General features: G+C 40.0%; 1 protein-coding gene across 1 annotated transcript in view; it reads left to right on the forward strand.

Moving 5' to 3' along the window:
* Positions 1 to 10,407, forward strand: part of NCKAP5 (NCK associated protein 5) — a gene marked incomplete at both ends in the record, with an annotated part of 891,793 nt that extends 881,386 nt beyond the window's left edge. Inside the window, one exon of the mRNA XM_080689066.1 lies at positions 10,129 to 10,407. Coding sequence (XP_080545192.1) covers positions 10,129 to 10,407 — 279 coding nt within the window. The remainder of the gene's footprint in view (positions 1 to 10,128) is intronic.

The raw sequence follows: 10,407 nt of genomic DNA on the forward strand, positions 1-10,407 counted from the left end.
GGTTCCACCCCTAGTACCACCAAATAATAATAATAATAATAATAATAATAATAATAATAATAATAATAATACTGTAAGCCAGGTGGTGCATACCTGTAATTCCAGTACTTGGAAGGTGAAGACAGGAGGATCTCAGGTTCCAGGCCAATCTTAGCAATTTAGCAAGGCTTTCAGCAATTTAGTGAGACCCTGTTTCAAAGTTTTAAAAAATAAAACAGTGCTAGAGGTGTAGCTCGGAAGTAGAATGCCTCTGGGTCCTATCCTCAGTACACCCCCACAGACACAACATTTTTTTACACTCACCTGATGCAAGAAAGTACATTTTTTTCTTGTAAGAACAGCCAGAAACCTACTAATAGAAAATAAAAACATGGCTGTATAATATTAGAATATATAGATATTACCTTCATTGTTATATTATTCTCTAACAAAGTTTTTGAGTTTTATGGTACAAATACATCTGAACCGGACTAACCCAGTTTTCTGGATAGATATCATATTTAAGACACAAAATGATGAAAAATACAATCAAGAAGAAAAAAGTCTAATCGATCTCTGAAGTCAAGAAAGTAGCATATATATTTATTTTTGTTCATAGTGGTGCCTGTAAATTAAGGGCAGAAAAGCTTCATGTGCTTACTCTCATCAGCTGGAATCATCAGCCTGACACCAAAATGAACACATTTAGAAGTTCCCAGCTCAGAACCTGCTAAATTCTCATTCTTGAATAAAGAGTGAAGAATGGTAGAAGAAGAAAAAGGAAACTAACAACACGGAGAAGCATGTTTTATTTAAACTACTTATACAAGCTGATGAGTGAGCTGCCTCTCCTGCCCAATTCCAGGTCTCCAAGAAATAGTGCAGATTTTACTTTCAGATAAATTGACCAATAGTCATCAAGCCTGTGTTGCTAAAGGTGATCAACCTCTATTTTAAGTTAGATCTGTGGATCTGTTCAGCACCTGGAAAACAAACAAACCAAATAATGCATACTTTTAGGCAGTCATTTCAAGTGATGGCACCGTTACAACTTGTAGAAATCACAGTGTCCTTTGCTTGTTCATAGAACAGTTTTACCCCAACCTATCATTATATGTCTTTCATCTTCTAAATGTCTTTCTCCGCAAAGAGCAAAGTTTGTGCTTTTCTTTGTGTTTCTCTCTCCACTGAAGGACAGGGATCCACATCTTCCCCCATTTTGTATATATGGAAATATTTCCCATCTCTGATAAAAATAACATCTTTCCTTCCATTCTTTTTTTTTTTTTTTTTTTTTTTTGGTGGTACTGGGGTTCCTGGAAACCCTTCTATCTCCGGGCTACCCTCCCAGACCTATTTTTACATTTTTATTTGGAAACAGGGTCTCTTAAGCCAGCGCGGCTGGCTTCGAACCTGCGCGATCCTCCTGTCTCCGCCTCCCAAGTGCGGGGATTACAAGCGTGCGCCACCACGCCCGGCTCCTTCCATTCTTTGGATCTGATTTTTGGGGCCATATTTTTCATCTTGTCCAGTTTTTTTCTTCTCCTTTCTACAAGGTGTACTATTTTCAAGCAATCCTAAGCTTTATATTCATATTCTCTTCTCTCTCTCTCTCTCTCTCTCTCTCTCTCTCTCTTCCTCCCTCCCTCCCTCCCTCCTCTTGTCCTTCTTTTTTTTCTTAGAAAGTAAACTCATTTTTCCCCTCTGGGTCTAGGGGTTCTGTCGAAGGTCATTGAACACCATTGATCATAGTAAAAGATGGCAATATAGTTAATATAGTCATAAAAGCACATATAAGCTGAAAATTACTCTTTCACCTAATAAAACCAGTGTGCCCTGGAGATGCTAAAGATTCTCTAAGACCCCAGTAAGAAAGCAGAGTGGCCCCCAGTGCCAAATCACATCTCCCTGCCTGTGTGTGTGGTTGGACTTGCTGAGTGGTTCTCTATTACAGCCCATCACATTAATTTTTCAGAAGGGCATGTGAAGAGTAATGTGTCCAGTTGAGATAATAGAAGGACCTGAGCACCAGGAGAAAGTAATTATCCAAGTTGGAACTTGACCAGGTTAACAGGGTTAACACCACAGCCCTTGAGAAAAGTGTGGAGAGGTCTCTTGTGCTCACCAAAGGTCATTCTATCTATTTTTATCTCATCCAGAAAGTAACTCCACCAGGAATGCAGTAAGAGGTGGCATTAGGGAAGAGATTAACTAGTGCTTCTGAGAAAAGAAAAGTGACTTCAGCTGCATCTGTTCCCTCGAGGCTGCCACTTAAACACACTTTGAGATGTGCATAATCTTTGAAAGACCCTAGATTAAAACACCTCCCTGTCCCCACAAAAAAGAGCATAACACAAAACTCTACCCTGAATCCATCTTTCAGTGCCCATAATATGTTCATTAGAAAAGAGATGGGGTAAATCTCCTTCAACTTAACCCAAAGCCCCAGACTAGAGAGACTGACTCCTCCTACATACCTGCTCCCAGATGGAAGCTCTCCTGTCTGCCTCATCTGCACAGTCACCTCCCTTCTATTTTTTCCTTTTGGAGAGGCTTCTCCCTTCCCCCCAACTCACTAGAGCACCCTGTTTTTTCTGTATCTTAGCCCTAATGCACCTATGACTATTGGGTTACAATCTGCATTGTAACATTTCAAATAATATGCCTGTATCTCATGGTATCACTACCAATCTCGCAAACACAGGGGAGGGAGGAGCAGGGAACACAGAGAGATATGAGAGAGATATGAAGGGAGGGAGGAAACTACACCAAGTGCTGTAGTGCTGTGTGCCCCTGTGAGTGCATCACTCCACTCTTTTTTTTCTTGGGGCGGGGGGGGTTGGGGATGGAACCCAGGGGCATTTGACCTCCGAGCTTCACCCCTGCCCTATTTTTTATTCTTTATTTTGAAACAGGGTTTCACTAAGTTGCAGAGGGCCTCACTAAGTAGCTGAGGCTGTTCGTGAACTGTGATCCTCCGGTCCCAACCTCCCAAATGCTGGGATTATAAGCATGCGCCACCACGCCGGGCTTGCATCACTCTTCATCTCAGTATGATGTTTAATTGCAATGCACTGATAAAGGTATTTGGAAATAGAATAAGTACCAACATGATTTTTTAAAATATATGTATTGTATCTAATGAGAGATGTGCGGTGGCAGGAGGTGCTGTGGTGCCATGTTTTTTTAATTTGGACTTTCCTTCCAGGTGGAGGGATCCCCCTAGGATAACACTCCAGGCCTGGTGTGTCTGGGCAACCTTTGGGCTCCCTCATTAATTTCCAAGAAATGAGTTAGCAAGTCTCATTAGCAAGTTCAGGAAGGGAGCTGGCATTGCATAGGCCACCTCTGGATCTTCCCAAGTCTCTCTGGAGTCAGGCTGGCTGTGAGCAGCACAGTTCTGTTCTGTTCTTTTGTGCTTAGGTTTGATGGGAAGGCATTTGTTCCCCAGCCCAGGGCTGCCAGTTACCAAGCTTGTCTGTATCTTTCCCCCAGTGTTAGGAAACCCACTTCTTTGTAGATAGAAACCTTATTCTCCAATTGAAGATTTCTCAGTAATAAGGCTGATATTTTAGCCTCCTGTCAAGCTTTTTATTTCTCACATCATTGAGAATTTAAAGTGGGAAAGAAAGATGTTAGGGTTGATTATTGTGCCACCTCAGATTCCAATAATAGATGCAAAGAAGGCAACCAATTAAGAATATTTTAGAGTCACAGCACTTTGCAGAGTGGGAAGATTGGAGAAAAACTTCAATGTAAAGAAACTACATGTCAGAGAGGTTACACAGCTAATTAGCACAATGTCTGCCATTGCGCACTGGTTTCGAAATACCTGTTGTAATATGTACTGATTAAGATCCCAAGTTTTATAGTCAGGACACTTCTGCTCAAATCAGGATTCCCTAACTTATTAGCCTTGGGTATGTAGACTGGTATTTAGACCTCTCTGTCTGTATTTTCCCATTTGTATAATGGGGTGATAACAACACTGTCTCCTAGGGCTGCTATAAGGATTAAATGAGGTAATTCATGCAGTCCATTCACTCCAGTGCCTGACACAGAGTAAAATCACTTTACAAGTATGACTATTTTCCTATCACGTGTCCCCTTAAAAATGATTGGCAGTAAATCTCTGTAGCACTAGACAACCAAGAAATCATGTTGATTAAGATCCTGTTTGCATTAATTTGGGCTGATAACTCATCATTGCATTAGTGTCCAGCTGAGGAATGATGCTGGATTTGAATTTCCCAAGTAGATTTGAATCTCTTCCTGACATTTTACAGTAGATACGCTAATATTTTCAAGACACTATGTACAGATGGAAACGTTTTAGAGATAATGAAAGAGTAGCCTTCATCACAGAACTCTAAATGTTTGCACTATTTAATAAGTTTGCTATTCATTTCTTCCCCACTGTGGACAAGCACTCCTCGCTGTACACATATACCATGTATCTTTAAAACCACCTCATGTATACATAGTTAGCTGGCTTATCACTTAAGTTTCTCTGTGCCACTCTATGTCTCCTCCATATCTTTCTTATGGTGAGGACCTGTATCTCTTCACAACTGATCCTTCCTTATGTTCAGGGTATTGCTCTAGGCAAAATCTCTATTCCATGATTACTATTGACTATAAAAATATATGGAATGATTTCTGTGCTAAAGTAGGAAACTAAGTTTCCAAGTCTGATTTTCCTTGAACTTGAACCCCTGTGAATCACAGATTCTTCAAATGCCCCATGTAAAGTAGAGCTGACTCTGGCCTCGCTCACCTTCCAGGCTGATGTCAGAGCACACTGAGATCATTGATGGGAAAGATGTTTATAAATAAAAGTATTTATAACCTGGATGCTGGCTGATTACTCCCTGAGTCTGAATTTCTTAGGAAGGACCCTTGTGGTAGGCATGTCTCTGTGTTTCTGTCTTTACAGTGAGTTTGTCCATTACAGAATCTGAAAGGGCAAGAGATAGACTGGGTGTATACTGATCCCAAAGTAGATTCTACTAGACTAGGGAGTGGTGTGCAAAGGCAGCAGGGCCATCTCAAATGGTAGCTCATTAGAATGCCCTCCCTCTTCCTTACTAAATTAGTCCTATTTACCCTTCACAATATTCCCAAGAACACCCTCTTCTATGAAACTTCCTCTGAGCATCAAACCACAAGATTATTTGCACAAATCTGTCCATAGAGTAAAATAGTTTGACTGATTGATTGACTGTTTGACAAGGAACTAAATTAGTTAAAGTATCATTCTTGAGAGATTTCTGGAGAATATAGGACTACCTCTTGCTTGGATTATCACTAGAAATTCCACGGTTACCCTGAAGACAGGAAAATATAATAAGAGTATGCAAAACTATTGATTTTAAACTGGAAAATATTTTCTCATCTTGCCTGTTTAGCCCTATTTTTGTACCCAAGTGTAAAATAAAATAAAATAAAGCCCCACTAAAAAGTCTTCCATTCAACTGTTGCCACCTATAGGCGACAAATGTAGCATATTGAGGTTGTTGTAATTCTGATGAAGCATAGCCTGTGAAGGAAATGGCCAGGAAATGGCCAGGCTGTGTTTGCCTGCTGGAATTCTGGAGCTCTTATTTCAGATGCTCCCCTTGAACAGCCTCTCTGCTGATATTTGTTAGCTACTTTTTCAAAGTAAAGGTTAAGAGCTTGGGCTCTGCGAGCAGACTGCCTAGGTCCAAGTCTAAACTCCATGATGTCCTTCACCGGACCTTAAACAGGTCACTTAATTTCCTCAAGCCCCCGTGGCTGGTAAACAGAGAGACTAATGGCATCTACCCCATAGAAGTGATGCGGGAGAGATAATCCCTGCAAGTGTGTAGCAGCACCCAAGCAGACACTCAGTTAAATGGGAAGTGTGGTTAGTTTGCAAAGCACCTTCACTTGGGGTTGCTGCAAACTGATGCGAACTATTTTGTTACCATTTGCCAGAGGGATCATTAACATGTCACTGTTAGGCCTCAAAGCCCCCCTATGTTTAAATTTAAATGTAAAGTGTCTTCAAAAGGTGAAAACTAGCTGATATCTGACAAGACAGCATAGAGGCTAGTTTAGTGTGCTCCTGCACAAAGGCAGGGAAATAAACTGCTTTTGTGCTATTGTTCTTAGATGGTAGGACTCACCAGAGAGGCCTGGGCTAGCACTGGAGACTCTTCTGTTACTAACACAAGTTTCCATTAAAACACTACTGATGCTTTAGCATTGGGTAGTCAAGCCTTTAGGGGAGAAAGCAAAAGGGGAGTGGAAGAAGGACAGGTAGGACATTAAAAATAAAGAAGTAAAAGCCTGGGCATGGTGGTGCATACCTGCAACCCCAGTACTTGGGACGCTGAGACAGGAGGCTCATAGGTTAGAGGCCAGCCTCAGTAACTTCGTAAGACCTTCAGTAACTTATTGAGACCCTATTTCAAAATACAAAGGACTGGGAGTGTATTTGGAGAATGCTCTGGATTCAAGGAAGAGAGAAGAGGAGGAGGAGGAGGAGGAGGAGGAAGAGGAGGAGGAGGAGGAGGAGGAGGAGGACACAACAATGGTAGACTTGATCCTCAGTTCAAAAACAAAGCAAAGATAAAAAAAAATCTGACATTCTCACTGGATTTTCTATTATAGTTCTTTTTTTTTAATATGAACCAATAATTAAAAATCAGGGAATATAAAATATGAGCAAATAGTGGTTTAGATGTATGTTCTCACCTTTGAAATCAAAATCTCTAGACCCACTTTTCTGCCCAGCAGCCCAGGCTCCCTTGCTGGCTGCAGTCCCCACCCTTCCCTGCGGGTCCCCAGCCGCCAGAACTGAATGCTAATTGATTCCTTTTGTCACTTGAACTGATGTTATTTTTAGAGCCAAGAAATGTTTCAACACTTAACTTTCATCCAAACAAAAAAATAGAGCAAAGCTTGAGAAGCCCATGCTTTTCTTGCAATAGTTCATTTCCATGATCATCCAGGTAGGATTTTCTTACATTTCACTGAGGAAACCAACCAAGAAGCTAGAAACCTGAGATGTGGATGTTTTAATGGTAATTAAGTATGTCCTCACCTCTCCCTTAACAGCCTGAATTGTACTTTGTACCTGTCTTTCTTCCCTCCAGCTCTACAACTTCTTCAGGACCCATCTTCTGTTCGTAGATATTAGAGTCATTCATTCTGAGTGCTTCTTAAAAGCAGCCTGCTGGACCTTGGAGTTTCTGATGTAGGGCTGGGTGGAGACCTGCTGCTACTGCTTCTAGTCTAGGGAACACACTTTGAGAAATGCTGTTCTTGAATAAGAATCCTGTCTTATATCTATGGAGCAATTTCTTTGTGAGTGGGCCTTAAGATGCTTTATTTCTAAGACTTTGTATGTGTGGTACTGGGGGCTGAACCCTGGGGCATTCTACCTCTGAGCTATACTCCCAGCCCTATTTCTTTCTTCTTTTTTTATTTTTATTTTTTATTTTGAAACAAGGTCTTACTAAGTTGCTGAGGCTGGCCTGAAACCTGTGATCCTTCTGTCTCAGCCTCTTGAGTATTGGGATTACAGACTTGTGCACACCACCATGCTTGGCCTTAAGAGATTCTTTAATGTTGAAATAAAGGTGTATCTTTTTGCCGTTTACACCTGAAGAAAGATGGATGTGGTACCCACACTGCAGGTCCAGTCAGTCTGCCTCAAGGGCCTGAGGGACACAATTTTATTCAGCTGTGTGTCCTCAGCACCAAAACCAAACATCTGCCTTATGGTAGCTTCTGTAATAGCGTTTGTTGGATGAATTTGGGATCCACATAGACAAGAAACAGGTAAGAAAAATGCTGCGGTTCTTGAATGAAGAAAAAGAAGTAGAAACCGGAGTTAAGACATCAAAGTAAGGGGAAAATTGCATCAAATGCCCTTTATTTATGTAAATGTATGTGTAGATAAGCATGTCCCCTTTCCAGAGCATTTCCCACTTTCCACACATTTTTAACATTGTGCTATATAATCCTTTGAAGAAAAGAATACTAAAAGATTGGCATGGCACAAAAAGGGACTTTTGCGTGGAGTGATTCCTCATTATGGAATCACATTTCTGCAATCAGCTAAGAATTTGTTGCTCAGCCCCCCTGTGGATTCAAGGTAGCCATTTGAGGTTGAAAATGAATTCTGTGAGTAATGCTCCTACGTGTTAATAATATAATAAAATAAGCATTAGTGCAAGGATGACTTTCAAATATTCCCATGGAATCATGCCATTTTCCATTGCAGAGCAGCTATGCCTGCGCCTGTCTTGGGATACCAGCCCACGTCTATCTTTTTTTTCTCTTCCTGTTAGATATTAGCATGTAAGAAACCATAGGTTTGGTGGTATCTATTTGTCCCTTTCAAAGCTCAATCTCCTCATTGCATTTCCAAGAAAACCATTAGGGCATGAGATGGGTTGGGAAGTGGAACTTCATATGTCAGAAATGGCTAGGCATAGCCGGGCGTGGTGGTGCATGCTTGTAATCCCAGCATTTGGGAGGCTGAGACCTGGAGGATTGCAGTTCACAGACAGCCTCAGCTACTTAGTGAGGCCCTCTGCAACTCAGTGAGACCCGGTTTCAAAATAAAGAATAAAAAATAGGGCAGGGGGTGTAGCTCGGAGGTCAAATGCCCCTCGGTTCCATTCCCAAACCTGAAAAAAAAAAAAAAAAGAAATGGCTAGGCATATTATTTAAGAGATTTGGATAGTAAATGAAATACAAACAAGTACAATACTTTGTCCTTTATTACATAAGACCTTTGTGTAATAGAAAGAATAAGAGCATGGGAGACTAAAGTTCAAATTCTGTCCTCTCCCATTTGCTAGATAGCCTTGGGCAAGTAACTATCTCACCCTAAGCCTTGTTTTTTTTATCTTTAAAATTGAGCATTAGGTAAAATATTAGTTAGATGGGAGGAATAAAGTTCTTGTGTTCCATTGGACAGAAGAGAGCATATAGTTGACCAGTTGTGTTGTATCTTTCAAAATCAATAGAGAAGCAAGAATTTGGAATGTTCCGACAACAAAGATACACACAATGCACTGATTCGATCATCACATATTGTATGACTCTAGAGCATTACATTGTGTCCACACATATGATTAGTTATGTATTGATAAAATAAAACGCTTTAAAATTTAAGTACGTGGATTAAAAAGTGAAGTAAAATAAGATGTTTAACATGCAACTTTGCAAAAAGTCTATCGAGAAAATCTAAGTATCTTTTACCTAGCTGATGCTTAATAAATGGTAGCGATTATTATCTATCCTCTCTGAGCCCCTGTCCCTGCTTTTTCTTTGATGAATTTTTTGCCTGAAAGAGGAAAAGGAAATGAGAACTGTTTTAGGGCACTAACACCTTCATTCTTCTCATTGTCTTTTGCATCTGTGCCTCTCTTTGATCTTAGAAGCCACTTGAGGAACTGAACACACTCAGATTTACTAACAATGGCTATCGAGTGTGACTGCGGTACTCTATAAAGTCCGGGAGGGTGCCAGGAACATCCGGCAAATATTCCAGGATATAGTGATATTGGAAGGGAAGAGTCAGTAAACTGCAGATCAGTTACTGTGAGTTTTATGCCCTTGCATTTTATGGAATCTACAGCCAAAGACCAGGAGATCTCTTTCACATGTCTTAAGTCCCATAAAGGGACAAAATGCAAACATGACAATGCTTCTGGCAAATTTAATATGTACTTAAACTTTATGGCGATTTAAGGGATTTATACCTTTTTTTGCAAATTACTGGAACTGCTGGCTGAAACTCACTCTATATTCAGAAAAGGTACGACTAATACTTAGCAAGGAAACAGAGGAATTTAAAACTTTGATTAAGAAAAATAAGGCACTTTACCTGAACAAATTTCAAATGGATCCATTTAAAATGAAATTAAGTGGCACTTAGCTGGTTTGCAAATTGGGACCTATTTATCTCAGTAAAATGATTAAAGTCTTGATTTATCCCTAAAATTAGCTTTTTTATTACATTTAATTATGGTAGAAGATTGTTAAAGACTTGTAGGTTCTCTCTATCCCTTTAAACTGTACTTTATACAGACAATAATTGAATATTGGACAGGATAACTTGATTTTCCAAAGAAATATGTTTCTAATATTTTCCTCTTTTTATTGCAGAAATTGAAACAAGTTGAAGAAACAAAAGAAGATCCTGAGAATAGATTATCTAAAATTTCCCTGGAGTCATTCAATAAATTTAACGGCAATACTGTGATTTTATTAGAAAAAGAGAACTCTCTGAACAAGGTTGAAGGACAAAAGGAAGAAGAAGAAAAGAATGAAGAGGCATCTCTGAGTAACTCAGAAAGGCCTGGGGTAGACAATTTGGAATCTTTGAGTGATTCTTTATATGATAGCTTCTCTTCTTGTGCAAGCCAAGGTTCAAATGATGTATAA

This window comes from Muscardinus avellanarius (assembly GCF_963383645.1).
Source record: "Muscardinus avellanarius genome assembly, chromosome: 2".
Taxonomy (NCBI): Eukaryota; Metazoa; Chordata; class Mammalia; order Rodentia; family Gliridae; genus Muscardinus; species Muscardinus avellanarius.